Source organism: Diceros bicornis, chromosome 8 (assembly GCF_020826845.1).
Source record: "Diceros bicornis minor isolate mBicDic1 chromosome 8, mDicBic1.mat.cur, whole genome shotgun sequence".
NCBI lineage: Eukaryota > Metazoa > Chordata > Mammalia > Perissodactyla > Rhinocerotidae > Diceros > Diceros bicornis.
Genome location: NC_080747.1, coordinates 78,396,493 through 78,416,219, shown reverse-complemented (window position 1 = coordinate 78,416,219; position 19,727 = coordinate 78,396,493). Strand labels below are relative to the sequence as shown.

The 19,727-nt window shown below is 38.8% G+C and overlaps 1 protein-coding gene across 5 annotated transcripts in view; it reads right to left on the bottom strand.

Annotated features, from left to right (window-relative positions):
* The window catches only part of BMPR1B (bone morphogenetic protein receptor type 1B), a 389,790-nt gene that overhangs the window by 41,840 nt on the left and 328,223 nt on the right, over positions 1–19,727 (bottom strand). For all 5 annotated transcript variants that reach the window (XM_058547530.1, XM_058547529.1, XM_058547527.1 and 2 more), the window contains one exon: positions 13,707–13,866. In XM_058547530.1, the coding sequence (XP_058403513.1) occupies positions 13,707–13,866 (160 nt within the window). The remainder of the gene's footprint in view (positions 1–13,706; positions 13,867–19,727) is intronic.

The following is a 19,727-nucleotide window of genomic DNA, read 5'->3' as shown; positions in this document are numbered from 1 at the left end:
GAACCTTCTGCTGCCTGGTTGCCATGTTTAAGCTTTTATATGTTTTATATAGTTTATTACCCCATCATTCCCAGAGTGTTGAAAGTGGTAACAAGAAGAGATGAAAAATCATGAAGGAAACAAAAGTTGAAATAATTTTAAACAACATCGAAAGCAGTGAGATGTATACAGGAATGTAGGATCAATCATGTTACTACAGTGATCATTATGAATTTTAAAAAAAGACAATACATGCAACATTTCAAAAATGCTGTCCCTGTGTCACAGGCAAAGAAAAGTAATTGACAAAATAGAACAACAGTTGCATACCAAGATGATCAGTCATCAGCTCTGAGTGCCTCTTATACTGTTAATTCATGAAAAAGCAAAGCATTTGAGAATTTAAAAGTCAAATGTCATCAAAGCAGCGATAATAAAACTTTGTTACAACACTTGAACGGGGCCAAAGGTTCAAGGCTCCTTGAATCTGCCCAATATTCCAAAAGCAATGATGTCTGGAATATCTAGAGATCATCAGGGGATTGACTGCCTCAAGAGACTTGCAGGCTGCATTTCAGTGGGCATTTCAGTGTGCACTGTCAATGCGCAGTGAACATTTACTAGCAAGTGAGAAAGGGGTGCACCTGGTTTAAAGCTCTGAGGGACCAACTGATACTCTTTTCAGGTAGATGTGCAGCCAGAGCCTGCAAGCTTTGACTCTCCTCATTCATGATCAAATGGATTTATAAAGAGCATTTTGGACCTCAACTCGATCATTAGTTCTTGCAGAATGGTTAGAAACAAATTTCATAATATGTGTAAAACTGCATTGACAGCATCTTTATATAATGAAGTACTCTATTAATTATTTTATTTTAGTAAGTACAGTGTTTAGAAGGTTTCCCCAAGTCTTGGTCCCTTTAACTCTATTCTCCTGCTAAGATTGTATGTTTCTCTATCGAAACCCCAGGGTTGTTCAGAAACATCACCACCACAGTTGAGAAGGAATTATTGCAGAATTTTTCTTCTAACTCGTTTAGATCTTTTTAAAGATTAATTTAACTATAAAGTAATTTTTTAAAGTATTAGTTAAAGAGTTTATCTGCTCTGCTCAGAGTAATAGGAAATTTTAAAGCATTAAAATAACTTAAAAATTATTAAATAACTTAAAAAGTACTATTTAATTATTAAATGGTTTAAATTTTTGCTCTCAACGAAAAATAATCATTGAGGGATATGATGGATACCTTCTCAAGTGCATCGGCCCTCAAGGATTAATAGCTCTTTGATCAATATCTATTCCAATTTTTTTTCAGTATGTGAGAAAGTCTAGAATTCCTACATTTCTTTCAAATTTCTTTTAAGTTTCAGTCAGAATCAATTTGAAAAGGTTGCTTGATTTTAGGTCATTTGTAAAAAGGTCCTTGAGAACACTCTATCTTCTAAAATATTCAAGGGAATAAAGAAAGTTTTCAAAGTTTTCTGTCACAGGTAAACTCAAAGATATGTATAACTTTTAGAGTTCCTATTTAAATCATATAGATTTTAGTTAGTTAACTAAAACAGCTGAAAGCTGCTGAGGGCTTTGTTAAAAGTTCATTTTACAAACATGTACTGAGTATACTGTGATTCAGGCAGAGTTAGATGCTGAGAAGGCTAGAGTGAGGAAGACGCAGCTTGGCTTTTGAGGAGCTCCTTGTCTATGAAAGCCACCGATCCCAAGGGACACCATTCACCTTCAAGTTCAAGCAGCAGGGAGAGAAATCATAAGCTCGTCAAGTGTTTTCTACTGATGGGGGAAAAAAAGCGAAGAAGGATGCTGAGCAGTAGTAATTACTACAGTAATAGAATCCTAAGGTTTGTGTTGTTGTTTTTCCTTCCTCATCATCTTAGGTGGGTGGGATTCCCATAATTGTGGAGGGAGAGAGGGTAAAATACATACAGTTACTACCGCTCCCCCTCCCTGGCTTTTCCTCTGGGGGCTCATAGTCCTGGAGGAAGGTGAAGTTACAACATTAATGATGAAGTTCCAATGTGAGAGATGCCTTCTTACTTTATCCTCAAGAATGTGTAGCTATCATACATCCTTCTCTGGCAGCCATACCAACTGATCCAGCATTTTGTTCATTTTTTTCAATGAGGTACAAGATTTTTTGAACTTGTCTCAATTTTTATATCAGTCAAGCATTCGTATATCCTCACCATCACCACCGTGTGCAGACCCTCACCCCCTCTCAACAGACTGCTGGGAGAGCCTTCTAGCAGCATCTCTCCCCTCTCTGGACTCGAACCCATCTGTCCAGCACTGCCTGATAAATCTGACATTTTCCTTCTCTGCTCAAAAATCTCCAATGGTTTTTTTTTTTTTTTTTTATTGATATTTTAATGGTTTCTAACATTGTGAAATTTTGGGTTGTACATTTTTGTTTGTCCATCACCCCATATATGACTCCCTTCACCCCTTGTGCCCACCCCCCACCCCCACTTCCCGGGTAACCACAGTCCAGTTTTCTCTGTCCATGTGTTGGTTTATATTCCACATATGAGTGAGATCATACAGTGTTTGTCTTTCTCTTTCTGGCTTATTTCACTTAACATAATATGCTCCAGGCCCATCCATGTTGTTGCAAATGGGACGATTTTGTCTTTTTTTATGGCTGAGTAGTATTCCATTGTATATATATACCACATTTTCTTAATCCAATCGTCAGTCGAGGGACACTTAGGTTGCTTCCACTTCTTGGCTATGGTGAATAATGCTGCAATGAACATAGGGGTGCATAAGCCTCTTTGGATTGTTGATTTCAGGTGCGTTGGATAGATTCCCAGTAGTGGGATGGCTGGATCATAGGGCATCTCTATTTTTAATTCTTTGAGGAATCTCCATACCGTTTTCCATAGAGGCTGCACCAATTTGCATTCCCACCAGCTGTGTATGAGGGTTCCTGTTTCTCCACATCCTCTCCAACATTTGTTGTTTTTTGTCTTGGTGATTATAGCCATTCTAACGGGCGTGAGGTGGTATCTTAGTGTTGTTTTGATTTGCATTTCCCTGACGATTAGTGATGTTGAGCATCTTTTCATGTGCCTATTGGCCATCTGTATATCTTCCTTGGAGAAGTGTCTGTTCATTTCCTCTGCCCATTTTTTGATCGGGTTGTTTGTTTTTTTGTTGTTCAATTGTGTGAGTTCTTTATATATTATGGAGATCAACCCCTTGTCAGATGTATGTTTTGCAAATATTCTCTCCCAGCTGGTTGGTTGTTTGTTCATCTTGATTCTGGTTTCATTTGTCTTATAAAAGCTCTTTAGTCTGATAAAGTCCCACTTGTTTATTTTTTCTTTAGTTTCCCTAGTCTGGGTAGGCATGTCATCCGAAAAGATTCCTTTAAACCCAATGTCAAATAGTGTGTTGCCTATATTTTCTTCTATGAGTTTTATAGTTTCAGGTCTCACCTTCAGGTCTTTGATCCATTTTGAGTTAATTTTTGTGAATGGCGATAGCACATGGTCCACTTTCATTCTTTTGCATGTGGCTGTCCAGTTTTCCCAACACCATTTATTGAAGAGACTTTCCTTTCTCCATTGCATGTCCTTAGCACCTTTGTCGAAAATTAGCTGTCCGTATATGTGTGGTTTTATTTCTGGGCTTTCAATTCTGTTCCATTGATCTGTGTGTCTGTTTTTGTACCAGTACCATGCTGTTTAGATTACTATTGCTTTGCAGTATGTTTTGAAGTCAGGAATTGTGATGCCTCCTGCTTTGTTCTTTTTCTTTAGGATTTCTTTAGCTATTCGGGGTCTTTTGTTGCCCCATATAAATTTTAGTATTCTTTTTTCTATTTCTGTGAAGAATGTCATTGGGATTCTGATTGGGATTGCATTGAATCTGTAGATTGCTTTAGGTAATATAGACATTTTAACTATGTTTATTCTTCCAATCCACGTGCATGGGATATCTTTCCATTTCTTTATGTCATCGTAGATTTCCCTCAATAATGTCTTGTAGTTCTCATTGTATAGGTCCTTCACCTCCTTGGTAAGATTTATTCCTAGGTATTTTATACTTTTTGATGCAATTGTAAATGGTATTATCTTTTTGAGCTCTCTTTCTGTTAGTTCATTATTAGCATATAGAAATGCAACTGATTTTTGTAGATTGATTTTGTACCCTGCAACTTTGCTGTAGTTGTTGATTGTTTCTAACAGTTTTCCAACAGATTCTTTAGGGTTTTCTATATATACAATCATGTCATCTGCAAATAGTGAGAGTTTCACTTCTTCGTTACCTATTTGGATTCTTTTTATTCCTTTTTCTTGCCTAATTGCTCTGGCCAAAACCTCCAGTACTATGTTGAACAGGAGTGGTGAGAGTGGGCAGCCCTGCCTCGTTCCTGTTCTCAGAGGAATGGCTTTCAGTCTTTCCCCGTCGAGTATGATGTTAGCTGTGGGTTTGTCATATATGGCCTTTATTATGTTGAGGTACTTTCCTTCTATTCCCATTTTATTGAGAGTTTTTATCATAAATGGATGTTGTATCTTGTCAAATGCCTTCTCTGCGTCTATTGAGACGATCATGTGGTTTTTATTCTTTGTTTCGTTCATGTGATGTATCACGTTGATTGATTTGCGGATGTTGAACCATCCCTGCGTCTCTGGTATAAATCCCACTTGATCATGGTGTATGATCTTTTTAATATATTGTTGTATTCGGTTTGCCAATATTTTGTTGAGGATTTTTGCATCAATGTTCATCAGCGATATTGGCCTGTAATTTTCTTTCTTTGTATTGTCTTTGTCTGGTTTTGGTATCAGGGTGATGTTGGCCTCATAGAATGATTCAGGAAGTGTTCCATCTTCCTCTATTTTTTGGAATAGTTTGAGGAGGATGGGTATTAAATCTTCTTTGAATGTTTGGTAAAATTCACTGGAGAAGCCATCTGGTCCTGGACTTTTATTTTTTGGGAGGTTTTTGATTACTATTTCAATCTCTTTACTTGTGATTGGTCTATTCAGATTCTCCATTTCTTCTTGGTTCAATTTTGGGAGGTTGTATAAGTCTAAGAATTTATCCATTTCTTCTAGATTGTCCAATTTGTTGGCATATAATTTCTCATAGTATTCTCTTATAATCCTCTGTATTTCCATGGTATCTGTTGTAATTTCTCCTCTTTCATTTCTAATTTTATTTACTTGAGCCTTTTCTCTTTTTTTCTTAGTTAGCCTGGCTAAGGGTTTGTCTATTTTGTTTATCTTCTCGAAGAACCAACTCTTTGTTTCATTAATCCTTTCTACTGTTTTTTTGGTCTCAATATCATTTATTTCTGCTCTGATTTTTATTATTTCTCTCCTTCTGCTGGCTTTGGGCTTTGTTTGTTCTTCTTTTTCTAGTTCTGTTAGGTGTAATTTAAGGTTGCCTATTAGGGCTTTTTCTTGTTTGTTAAGGTGGGCTTGTATCGCTATGAGTTTCCCTCTCAGGACCGCTTTTGCTGCGTCCCATATGGTTTGATATGGCATGTTATCATTTTCGTTTGTTTCCAGATAGTTTTTGATTTCTCCTTTAATTTCATCAATGATCCATTGGTTGTTCAGTAGCATGTTGTTTAATCTCCACATTTTTGTCACTTTCCCAGTTTTTTTTTCCTGGTTCATTTCCAGTTTCATAGCCTTATGGTCTGAAAAGATGCTTGTTATGATTTCAATCTTCTTAAATTTATTGAGGCTTGCTTTGTTTCCCAACATATGGTCTATCCTAGAGAATGTTCCATGCGCGCTTGAGAAGAATGCGTAGTCAGCTGTTTTTGGATGGAGTGCTCTGTATATGTCTACTAGGTCCATCTCGTCCAGTTTTTCATTTAAGTCTAATATTTCTTTATTAACTTTTTGTCTGGATGATCTATCCATTGCTGTAAGTGGGGTGTTAAGATTCCCTACTATTATTGTGTTGTTGTTGATTTCTCCTTTTAGGTTTGTTAATAGTTGTTTTATGTACATTGGTGCTCCTATGTTGGGTGCATATATATTTATAAGTGATATGTCTTCTTGATGGAGTGTCCCTTTTATCATTATATATTTCCCTTCTTTGTCTTTCTTAACCTGTTTTATCTTGAAGTCTACTTTGTCTGATATGAGTATGGCAACACCTGCTTTCTTTTGTTTGCCATTAGCTTGGAGTATTGTCTTCCATCCTTTCACTCTGAGCCTGTGCTTGTCTTTAGTGCTGAGATGTGTTTCCTGAAGGCAGCATATTGTTGGGTCTTGCTTTTTAATCCATCCTGCCACTCTGTATCTTTTGATTGGAGAGTTCAATCTATTTACATTTAGGGTAATTATTGAAATATGAGGGTTGAATGTTGCTGTTTTGTCACTTATTTTCTGGTTCTTTTGCATTTCCTTTGTTTCTTGTCCCATTTGTTTTGGACTGCCAATTCAGTTTGGTTGTTCTGTCTTATGATTCTTCTAGTTTTCTCTTTGTTTATCATATGTGGTTTTAATTTGATTATTTGTTTAGTGGTTACCTTGAGGTTTGGGCGAAAAATCTTCTGTATGAGATAGTCCATTATCTGATAGCCTCCTATTTCCTTATACTAAGTCAATTCAGTCACTTTCCTCTTCCCCTTCTAAGTTGCTCTTGTTATACCTTATTCTATCTTGTGTTGTGGCTGTGTGTTTACAGTGATGAGGTTAAATTTATTTTTGGTGAATTTCTTCCTTTGATCTTTGAGTTTAGTATTTAAGTGGTTGCTAACCTATTCCGGTAAAGATCTACTATTTCTCTGATTTTGTCTACCTACTTTTCTCCTTACTCCAAGCTTTGTGTTCCCTTTCTCTTCTTGTTTTCAGGCCTGAGGGCCTTCTTGAGTATTTCTTGTAGTGGCGGTCTCGTGGCCATGAACTCCCTTAGCTTTTGTTTATCTGGGAGAGTTACTATTTCTCCATCATATTTGAAGGATATTTTTGCTGGATAGAGTATTCTTGGCTGAAAGTTTTTGTCTTTTAGTATTTTGAATATATCATTCCAGTCTCTTCTAGCCTGAAAAGTTTCTGTTGAGAAATCCGCTGAGAGCCTGATGGGAGTTCCTTTGTACGTTATTTTTTGTTTTTGTCTAGCTGCCCTTAATATTGTTTCTTTGTCGTTGACCCTGGCTAGCCTTACCACTAGGTGTCGTGGTGAAGGCCTTTGTCTGTTAATATATATAGGCGTCCTGTTGGCTTCGCTTACTGGTATTTCCTGCTCCTTCCCCAGATTTGGGAAATTTTCAGCTATTATTTCCTTGAATAGGCTCTCTGTTCCTCTTTCCCTCTCCTCTCCCTCAGGAATACCTATAATTCTTATGTTACATTTTCTAATAGAGTCCGATATTTCTCGGAGTCTTTCTTCATTTCTTTTTAGTCTTAGTTCTCTCTCTTCTTCCATCTGGAGTATATCTGTATTCCTATCCTCTAAAGTACTAATTCTTTCCTCCATATTGTCAGCTCTGTTCTTTAAAGATTCCAGATTCTCCTTTATCTCCTCCATTGTGTTCTTCATCTCCATCAGCACTGATAGGTTTTTCTTTATGATTTCAATCTCTTTTGTGAAGAAACTCCTAATCTCATTGAATTGTTTGTCTGTGTTGTCTCGTATTTCGTTGAGTGTTTTTATGATAGCTATTTTGAAATCTCTGTCATTTAGTTTATGGATTTCTGTGTCTTCGGGGTTGATTTCTGGGTGCTTGTCATTTTGTTTCTGGTCTGGTGATTTCATATATTTTTGCATTGTGGTTCCTGTGTTGGTTTTGATTTTCCTCATCCTGGAAGTCTCTGGTTGCAATTTCCACCTGCCGCCACTGTCTGGTGGTAAAGGGCTGTGTAGTCTAAGCCCCCTGCGCTCTGCCCCAGTTTTTCTGCTGCGATCCGCAGTTTTGTTTTGTTTTGTTTTGTTTTTTTTCCCCACTGCGATCCACGGGTCCAGTCCAGTTTATTCAGGTCTGCCTCGGACCGCTAGATCTGGTCGAGCTGCAGACTCCGGGTTGCGGGGAGGGGGGAGCTCTCTCTTTTGCCCTCTGGGTCCCTGACGTGGGAGGCTTCTCGTTTGCCCCTCTTTATCCGCTCTCTGGGTTGCTCAGATGTTGATGGTAGCCCTGTGGCTCCTCTGAGCCCTCTGTGCGGGAGTTTCCCACTGGCTGAGAGAGCCCGAAGAGCTACAGTTTCCCGCCGAGGGCCGCCCCTCCCTCCAATGGTTTTCTATTACATAAATTTTAAAAAGCCCTACACTATTCACTTTCCATTAAGTCCAACAACAAAAGGGCTCATTTAACACTCTCATTTATGACTAATGAGAGGGAAAAAAGGAGAGTTATTCCTCATAAAAGACTTCATAAGTGAATTTGAAATCAGAGCGTCTTCCAACTAAATTACAAGTTCTAATGAACTCATAATTCTCATTCTCATAAATGCAATGGTGTGAACTCAACATCTTCTACTGGGAAAATAAAACATCATAAAGCTCAATGTTCAGATGGCTGGGGCAACAGTCGAACAAGCTGGACGCAACGGAAGATATATAAACAAACGAGAACAAGACGCACCTTAAATTCTCTGAGATCCTGGCTCAGGAGCACCTGTCTGAAAACTCCCACCGTCACATTCGGCAAGAAGTGTAGAAGCCCTGGGTTAATACAACTTTGTAAAAAAGCCCCAGCCTCTGAGCTTTCCCCTCTACCCCCAGGACTCCTCAAGGTACAGACGGAGACTTCGCTAATTCCTCACTTAGGCAGCCCGGTGTCATTTGCACATCCTCGTGCAGACATCTGATGTGATTGACTCCGAAAACTGTCCAGGCAGGAGAATTTTTGTTCAGAACCCAGTAAGATAAATGAGGAAATATTTAAAATTATCTCTGAAACAGAGTAAAAAAATAATTTTTAGAAATTGATAGACTTGTGTGAGGGAGTGGAAGAACCTGAGAAAACTGATGACACAGGGACAAAAACGACTATCACAGACCCAGTTAAGTAAAACACAGAAGGCTAGGTAATGTGGGTACCAGATTACACAGAGAAAATAAATAAATAACAGGCTGAGACTATATCTGCTAGGACAGGAAAAGAACATTGGCACAGTGAAAGTCATGTAAAAAAGAGTTATTCAAGCAGACTTTGCCATGTTCAAGGCATGCAGTGGTATTCTAGGGTCCTAGGAACAGAATCTGGAAACGGAATGGGAAGGATTAACAATGCAGAGTAACACCTGGAAAGATATTTAGAAGATAAATATTATCTTGAGGGAGGGAGATAGGACAATGGCTTCACCCCTTACTTTGAATTATGGATATGAAAAAAGGTTCTAATACTGTATTCAGCATGATATATTTGCACGACATCCTCTAACATGCATGCCATTAGGCAAGGGAAACGGCATGGATCTTGGAAGCAGACACATCTGCACCTGATAGGAATCAAGGCCAAGAAAGACTTTGGCCTTGGTGTTGGCTGGTAAAGTGATTGATGGTATTCATGAAGAATTTAAAAACCCTCTAAACTTTGCACATGTTTTCTGAATTATCATGTGGGATTTCAGAATCTCTTTTAAGTATGATGTACTCTTGATTTGGGCCACTTTTTGGATTCTTCTTTCTAGGAAGGTGGGAGCATGAGACCCACCTAGGACACCCAGCTTGGCTAAGATCTGCCTGGTACAAGGCCTCAGGCCAGACAGCTTAGACCAGCCCTTATCTGGGCCTCAAGCAAGCACACCCTTGTCCTTAGATTTAGCGGGGCAAGATTTAGTGCACTATTACTCAAAGTGTGTTCCCCTGCAGGTCAGCAAACTGCTTGTTACTGGTCTGTGAGGAGGTTAACACAGAATTACAACTTGTGTAGCAATAAGTTTAGATCTGTTGAATTTGAATAATAGAAAATAGAAAAAATGGAGCGTGAATTTGTAAGTATTTTAAAATTTATGTTTTCTTTTAATTCATTTTTACTGTACTTTAGAAAAGTATCAGTGCAAACTTATTGGAGCAAGGGGGAGGGGGCTATCTTTCACCAGAGATAGCTTGAGAAGTACTGATTTGGAGGTCAAAGAGTAGAATGTGTGCTTACAGGAATGGAGGCAGAAAGGCCTGCATTTATTCTAGGTCTTAGGGCACAGGAACAAAAGTAGCCCCTGTGAATCACACATGATTAATCTCAGCTCATAGGAGACTCAACTGGAGTCAACACTTCATTAACAAAATAGATGTGCATTTTACTCAAGAGTGACTATTAGCTCCTTTGAGAACCAGTGTCAGGACTTGGCTGTTGGTCAAGAATTCGGGACTGAGGACTCTCGGCCACAATTAACAGTGACCTAGTGAAAATTACTTAACCTCTCAGAGCCTCAGATTTCTCACTTGGAAAATATAGACAATGCTACATTCTTTATAGAAATGCTGTGATGATTAAAGATAGGTGAAAGTAAATATGCTAGTATATATAAAAAGCTCAATAAATATTAGTTTTCTGTTGACTTCTGTAAGTTAACCAATTCATGTTGACTGTCATGGTATACTCATGTTTTTTTGATGGGTTCCATTGTTTTGTTGCTGTTTTTGTTCTTGTTGTATTTTTGTTTTCTTTTTCTTTGCTATCATAAATCAAAGGTTGGAAACCGTATAATTCACAACCCATTCTAATCTAGCTTCCATTTTTATTTCCACATTAAATATTTCTAAACTGTAGTTATCAAGGTCAATAAATCTGATTGCTGCGTTTCAGTTCTTATCCTACTTGACCTCTAACAAGATCCAACACAGATGACCTTACTTCCCCCCTCTATAAACTTGGCTTCAGTGACACCATACTCACTGCTTTACTGCTAATTCTGAGTCTCCTGGGGGGAGCCTCCTTCATTTAAGCATTAAACATCTCAAGGCTCAGTCCTTCCCTAGTAGACTGGATTATTCTTTTAGCGTTCTCAATACCCCACCCAAGTCATGGCTTCCCTTGACTTTGAGCTTGACTATGTCCCTTGATTTGGTAAATGGAATGTTAGGGGACATGATACCAGCAGAAGCTTTAAGAAGTTGTTCCCTTACCTCATGTGAGAAAGAATATGTCCTGAGTAGCTGCTGGTACAAGAAGAATGCAGAAATGTGTGGAGCAGGCCTAAACTCAAGCAGCAGCCTGAAGCCAAGCCCACCCAATCCAGAAGAGCCCAGCACAGCTGCGGCCCACTTGTAGACCCATGAAGGAAAAAATAAATGTCTTTAGTTGTAAGTCATTGTGATTTTGAGGTTGTTTGTTTCAAAACAAAAACCGACTAACAGGTTCTACTCACTCTATACTCTCTCCTCCACATCTTATCTGAGCTCCAAATCTATATCCTACTCCCTACTCCCTGATATCTCCACTTGGATGTGTCAAAAACCTCGAACTTAGCATGTCAGATTGGAGCATGATTATTTTCCTCTGTCCACTTTCATTAAAAGGCTACAATATGCATCTAAATGTACATCCAGAAACTTGTGGAGCCCCTCTTGTCCCCCTCCCATATCCAATTCATCAACATAAAACTTTTCTTCTAAATATTTCTCCAACACATCCAACTCTCTCCTGCACCAATACTACCCTAGCTTAAGATCATTTTCTCTCACATGAACTGTTCTTCCTGAATCCACTTTTCTTTCTTTTTTTTTTTTTTTTTAAATTTTATTTATTTATTTTTCCCCTAAAGCCCCAGGCGATAGTTGTATGTCATAGTTGCACATTCTTCTAGTTGCTGCATGTGGGACGCGGCCTCAGCATGGCCGGAGAAGCAGTGCGTCTCTGCGCGCCCGGGATCCGAACCCGGGCAGCCTGCATCGGAGCGCACGCACTTAACCGCTAAGCCACGGGGCCGGCCCTGAATCCACTTTTCAATTTCTCTCACGTAACTGTTGTTCTTCTTGAATTCACCTTTGTCTCTGTCTAATACATTCAATACTCTGCAGCAAAGAAAATTTTTCAAAAAAGCAAATCAAATTACATCAATCTCACTGCTACTTCTGCTTGAACGTTCCCTTCAGTGGCTTCCCAATACTCTCAGGAATAAGACCAGCACTCTTAATACAGCCTACCAGGCCAGCGGTCATTTTTCCCCCGTCTCTAGGCTCAACTCCTTCCACATCTCCTTCCACTCCCTGCATTCTAGGAAAACCAGTCTTCTTGGAACAAGCACGCTTCTCCTTCCCACCACAGAGAATCTGCCTTGCAGTCAACCCTGCCTGAATACTTTCTCCCAAATCAACTTAGGACACTTCAGTGGCCTATAAGGAAAACAGGACAAAATATTTGAAATTAGGATAATTTTGGAAAGCCTGAACATAAGATCATGAGACCTATAGCTCCAATGACACAGACAGACTTATTCTTAATTACTACAGACTCCGACAAAATAGTAAAATATCTCCCTAATATTCTTCCTCCTGCTAATTTTCCTTTCTTCAGAAAACTGTAATTTTCCTGATACTTTTTCTGTTTACTACAAAGAGGTAGTGTTTCCCAGGAAATGCTGTCTGAGCTTTGGAGTTTTTTCACCTTGGCACAAGGCTCAGTGATCCCAACTTTGTTCTATCATACAAGAGCCAAATTACTAGACCTCTCTGGGTCCTGAATTCCTTATATGTAATGGTAAGAAATAAGCATTCCCTACCATGCTAAGTTGTTTTGCTGAATAAATGACATATATATTTATGAATATATCCAACTTTCCTCTCTGTGTCATTCAGTTAATATATACTCCTTGAGCTATATATTTCAGGATACACTGGCAAGCTTACATTAGATCACACTTCATAGGAAACTTAAAAAAAAAAAGGTCTCAGGAAGGAAAAAAAAGCATTCAACTCAGCTTCACGCTCCTTCCTGGGTAATGAGGCCCCAAATGGTTGCCCAGGTATCCTGCCTGGACTTCAAACCTAGCAGCCCATCTCCCTCTTGGGTCCATTACCCTTCTTGAGGGAGACTGTACTTCTCTGACATTTTAATTCCTAAGATCTATGCTTGTCTGGTTAACTCAGTCACTTCTCCCTCAGCACACTTGGATCTCCTTAGGCTATGCCTCTTTACCCACTTGTCCTCACCCTGGGGAGTAAATGCAACTATAGTGACCAGCAAAACGGATGTGGCTGCAAAAAGATGTGTAAGGAAGAAAGAAGGGAATAGTCCAGTTTCAAATGTTAGAAAGTATTTATACAAACATGATTATCTACTAAGGAGTTGATTCTCTTGCACTTGGACAACATCTTTCCCAAAGTCTTGTGGACTCATACAACCTCCAACACTATACTGCTTCCCAGAGTCAGTTTATGAATATTCCTAACAGCTTAGGTGGTCTTTCCAAAATACTAACACCATCAGCATGATGAATGGTTAAAACAAACAAAAAAACCCACACATTTGACCCCCCCTACTGTTAAATTTATTTTGGGGAAGAGGTCTTTTGAAAGAAAATAGTTGGTTTTTGCTCCTTGACAAGAAGCCTGGGACTGTGCCGTATGGTTATGTGGATGTGCGATGTTTGGAGGAAGGAAAAGGAATCTCAGAATACCATTTCAGGGCAAAATGCAGTTCAGTATTTCTCTAAACACAGGCACAGCTCTGGGAGTTAATGGGATTAGGCACTACTCCCCAAAACGTGTTCTTAGAAACACTGTCCTATAATTCTATAGTCGAAAAAGTATGACTTTCTGTTAAAACTAGATTTAAACAATTTATATGACCAACCTGCAAATATTGTTGACGGAGTCTTCTGGACAATGGTGGTGGCATTTACAACGCAAGATCTTTGGACGAGGGGTGGGGGCTGTACTCTCACCATCCTCTTTCTTGGTGCCCACATTTAATTTTCCTGAACTTCGCAAAAGCATGTTATCAAGGAAGTTTGCTGAAAAGAAGAAAAAGGAAGAGATTAAGTATTTGTGGGATAGCCCAGCCAAAGTCTTCTGTCCAAAGAATAACGAGATTAAACAAAATATTAGGTATTCATGATACTTAAAGATTTAAATGGAAAACAGGTATTTTGGTACTGTTGATACTAAAAATTAAACTTTCTATATAATATGTCTCATACAGAATACAGAAATTCTCACAATCCTTTCAGGATAGTATTTTATACATTAAATTATAATAGTTGTATTTGGTTGAAAGCAAGGAGCTCAATGAGACACTATTATATAGATTATCTTTACTCTGTATGGTAATACTGAGGGTAAATATTATCATTCTCACTTTCAGATGAGAAAATTAAGACTTGAAGCGCAAGTGAGCTGTACACAGCTAATAAATCATGAAGCCAGCATTTAAACCCAGAGTGTTTGGGCCCTAAAACTGTCTTTCTACCAGTCTCTTTACCTTAGGGCTCTCTTTACTTCTGGTATATCATGTATATTTTAAAGAAATTATTAGAAATATTTAATCTACAAAATTGGCAAGGAAGATGAAGATGAAAACTTGGTTATCATTAAAATACATTTCAAAAGATACATCTTCCCCATCAGCTTTTACATGCAGATGTGCCTACCTATTACAGTAGCAATGGTTCTACATCTTCCATGGAAGACACAATAGTAGCTGTGATCTCTAGAGACAGATTTTCTGGGTTCAAAATTAGGTTTTATTATTTACCTGTTAGTTGACCTTGGATAACTTTAAAATAATCTCATTGTGCCTCATTTTCTTATCATTAAAATGGAGATAATTATAAGCACCTACCTCACATCAAGAGCTTAGCGTGTGTATGTTACATAGTAACACTTGATAAATGTTAGCTAATATTATTGGAATAATCTAATTTTTTACCTTTTAAATAGTAAAACAATGTTTCATTAACACAGGGTGACATATCCTGAGATAGTTTTTGTATTTTCCTTCTTTACCACCACTTCTGGAAAGTAATTACTGAGAAGGGGGCATGCATTAATTGTAACCTATTATGTGTCAGGCACATGGTAAGAGCTCTCATACATGCTATGTCACTGCATAAACTGTCACTCTGAGCAACGTTTAAAATCTCTCTCACAACACATCCAGCTTGCCTATAATTAAATCAAATTTCAACAAAAATATTATCTAAAAGATGTTGGGTTAAAAAATTGAAATTCTAGGTAAAAAGTGCAATATACACAATAGATGTATACAGTGTGCATGTTATTTTTTTAAACTACAAATTAATGTGCCTAGCTATTGGTTACATCAGAGAATGAGAAGTTCAGAAAAAAAAGATCTGTGATGATTTTTCCTGACTTTCTGTATGTTAACCTAATTAGTTGAATTCTTAGTAATAATTGAAGGAAAAAGCAATAAAATATGTTAAATCAGTTTTTGAGAATTTTCTGCTAATCATTAATTCTAATATTTCATTAGATTTTTCAAATTTATGTAAGATATGCACCTAACTTTCTGAAACAGTCATGTATTTTGGTCTAGAGAACACATGTCAACTGTAATGTGCATATGAGGAGTTCGTTATATGCAGAATACCAGGCCACCCACAGTGATTCTGATTCCATAGGTCTCAGGGGAGCCAGAGAAAGTTGCATATTCAACAAGATCCCATGTGAATCTGAGTCAGGTTATGTGCAGACTTCACTTTGAAAAAGCTGGGACTAGATTAAGCAAATAATATTTATTTAATCTAACCATGTAATTAATCCCAATAAGTATATATTATCTCTGTACGATAGAATGCTCATCCTTAAATTCCAAAATAAAGCGAAGTGAAACATAGTTCATGTTAGTATCTTGTATTTAAAGCCCTTTGTTACACGTCTGCCTGCAAAAATTCTGCAGGTGCAGTGGGTGTAGGTAGGTCTACATAGCATCCTGCCATGCTGGTTTCCTTCTTTTTAAATCTGGTTCTCCATCGTACTAACTTCATGACCTGAGTTACCTCAAAGTAACTCAAAGTGAGGAAAATAAGATATTTAACACTTAATTACATCCTGCTTCCTTCCATACCAGACCCCTTTCTCTTTGAAGTTTTAAAACAAAATAATAAAAATTCATTTACTATGTATATGTCGTCTACTTGGCAAATACGTATTGGGTGCCTACCCTGTTCTGGGCACAGCCTGGGTAAGTAGGATGAACTAAACATACACAGAATTTACCATCTGGTGGGAAAAGTTGTTGAATGGAATGTTTACACTGAATGGTCTACGTTAGAAAAGGAATTGTCCTCATGCTGTTGGAAATAAGATGCCATTTTGTAATAAATATTTTAAGAAATAATTCATGATTTTCCCACATTTTAAATTTATCTAAAGAATGATATAAAATTTAGTTAGAAGTAGGTTCTTTGCAATATTGCTTATAAAAACCCATGTTTATAATAATACGGGATAAGTTGATATCTAAAAAAGAGATTCCTATGCAGGCATTAAAATGTTGATGTGAAAGTATATTTACCGACACGAAAGAATGTTAAAATATAATTTTTGTTGAAAAGAGTAGATTACAGGGTATTTTAATCATGAAATCTCACTAAAGTAATAGGAAAAGGCGCTAAAAAAATGAACCTACAATATAAAAGAGATCAAGAACAGACACTAGTGATGAAAACCTGGTAAGCAGAAGGACAAGCAGTAACTGATTCAGCATAGCCAAGAATGCTGATTCCTAAGCCAAAGGTGGGGAGAAGCCAAGATGCTAACAACTTTACCATTTGACCCCCAAAATGCTCCAGAGTGGTACCACAAGGTACTTCTAGAAGGGAAGGGAGTATTGAAAACAGAAGGAGACTTAAAATCTATTGTAGAAGTAGTTAGAGCTTCAGCTGCCCTATTCCATTCCCTACAGGCTGGTAACATTTCTCCCCAACCCCTACAGAAGACTGGAAGAGTAAATCTAATACACATGTCACTGGGATGCCTTCTTTATTTTCCTTTTTTACTGTCAAGGTGAAGGACTGTCAGAAAGCAAGCACAGAGGAGGGCAGGGGTACCACTTTACTGCAAACCTTCAGTGAAGTGAAGTAACTGATGGTTACGGCAAACCATTCAGTCAACACTGGATGTTGATTCCTCCTGTCCTCTCCTACGTGGCTTCCAGAACTCAATGCAGCCTGGCTTATGCCTTACTTACTCAGGAATCTGACCAGCTCAAGAACAAATAAAATACCTCAAGATAGGGATACCAGAAACTTCTCAGTGAAACAGCCCTGCAATATTATCCTATAGTGAGGCTCACCAGTGAAAAGATCTACCCATACGTACAGAGCTTCCATCAGCTTTTATAGTGCTCCATTCTCTTATACATAAACCACTAATTCAGGGTCACAAGATATATGAAGAAATCCTCAAACATCAAAGACTGATAACAAAACAAATACAGAGAGAAAAGTCACTTGGAAGAAATATAGTGTGGAAGGAAATAAAAAACAAAAAACCTATTATTAATACTATCAACTCTATAAAAAAATACATTACATCAATGAAACAGGAACATGTTGCTACAAAAAAGGGAATAAAAAATAAGGAACTCTAAAAGTATGATGACACAAATAAAAATCTTAGAAGGTGAGTTGAGATAAAAATTAGAAAATCTCCCATAATGTAGGGCAAAACACAGAAACAGAAAAGTTAAGTAAATTAGAGCATCAATCCAGGAAATTCAACATCTGAATAATAGTATTTCTAGAATGAGAGAAAACCACCAAATAATTAAATCATGCAAGATCCTCATACCTGAAAATCTTAATTTTCTAGTTTGAAATGACCCATAGAGTACACAAACAGACCCACACCAAGGTATGTTGGTATGTTGTACAATTTTATAACACTGGAGACAAAGGGAGATCCTAAATTTATTTGTGTATGTATATATATACACACACACATACATTTGTATATATACATATAGATATACATCTATACACACACACATCCATACATATATATAAAGATAAAAGAGACTAAAAATAAGTATGGTATTGAACTTCCTACAGCAACAGTGGAAAGCAGAATGAAACAGAGTGACGTCTTCAAAATTCTGAAGGAAAAGTATTTCAAATAAAGCAATCAATAACTGGGAAAATGGTAAATCAAATATGAGGGTCAGAAAAAAGCATGTTAAGATTTTCAAGGTCTCAAAAATTTACCTCTCAGTGTCAGGGACGTCAGCAACATGGCAGAGTGAGCTGTTCCCTGTGTCTCTTCCCCTTTGAACTACAACTAAAAGGATACTCATTGATCAGCAGAGGACACCCACACAGCACATCAGGACGCCTGAGAGACCTGAGCAGCTGTATATCTGAAGATGGATGGACTACCCCCTGAGGAGGTAGTGGAGATAGATGAGCCCCCTCTGAACCCCAGGCAGCCCAGCGCACGCGTAGCTGGAGCAACCAGCTGGAGCGACCATAGCACCGCTGCAGTCCCAAGGGTGGGAGCGTGCCTCAGCGCGACTGTGGAAACAGGTGATGGCAGCCCTGAGCCCCCGTGTGATGGCTTCCCAGGTTAGTGGGAGAGCCCACAGGTCCACGTGGCCCACAGAGAGCAGCGCAGGCTTGGACCCAGTGGGGATGCCCCGCACACCAAGCACAAAGGCTGGTGTGACCAAGGAGCAGAGGGTGACTGAGCTGCCACTCGGGCAAACAAGCTCCCAGCTGCTGCGAATGCCCACAGCCCTGCTGCAGCCCCGAAGAGAGGAAGTGAGTCTCAGTGGGACTGTGGGAACAGGCAGCAGTAGCACTGAGCCCCCGTGTGATCACTCTCTCATCTGGTGTGAGAAACCACAATCCCACCACCATCCCAGGGAGTGGCTTTGGCTCTGTCCCAGAGGGGAGGTCCCGCCCACCAAGCACAACAGCTGGTGCAACCTAGGAGTAGAGGGCAACAGAAACAGAATGAGCCCCCGGCTGCTGGGAATGCCCATAGTACCGCTGTGGCCCCAAAGTGGGGAGCACAACGACACAGAACTGTGGGAGCAAGCAGCAGCAGCCCTGAGTCCCCCGCGTGACTACTTTGCCACTCCGTGGGAGACTCCACAGGGCCACTGTGATCCCAAGAAGTGACCCAGGCTGAGACAGTCACAGCTGACAGGTATCGCGGCAGCGGGCTCAGATTACACAGCTCCTGCCACCCCCCACCCCCCCCCCACCAAGTGTCAGCAGGTGGAACCTGAGTCCAGAAACTATCACTATGCACCGGCACAAATACACTCCATCAAATGGTATAAAGAAATATATTAATACTCAAGACCAGAAGGAAAAAGACAAACACCCAGAAACCAATACTGAAGGCACGGAAATCTACAATACAAACAACAAAGAATTCAAGACAGCCATCATCAGAAAACTCAATGAGCTACAAGAGAATTCTGAAAGACAGTTCAATGAAATCAGGAACCAAATTACTGAACAGAGGGAATTCTTCACAAAAGACATCGAAACTATAAAGAAAAACCAAACAGAATTGTTAGAGATGAAAAACACAATGGATGAGATAAATAAAAATTTGAAAGCCTTAAACAACAGAGCTGACAATATGGAGGGCAGAATTAGCTATCTGGAGGATAGGAACACAGAACTGCTTCAGATAGAGGAAGAGAGAACTTAGACTAAAAACAGATGAAGAAATTCGCTGAGAAATATCCTACTCGATTAGAAAATGCAACATAAGGATTATAGGTATTCCACAGGGAGAAGAAAGCAAAAAAGGAGCAGAGAACTTGTTCCAAGAAATAATAACTGAGAACTTCCCAAACCTGGAGAAGCAGCTGGAATTACATGTAAAAGAAGCCAACAGA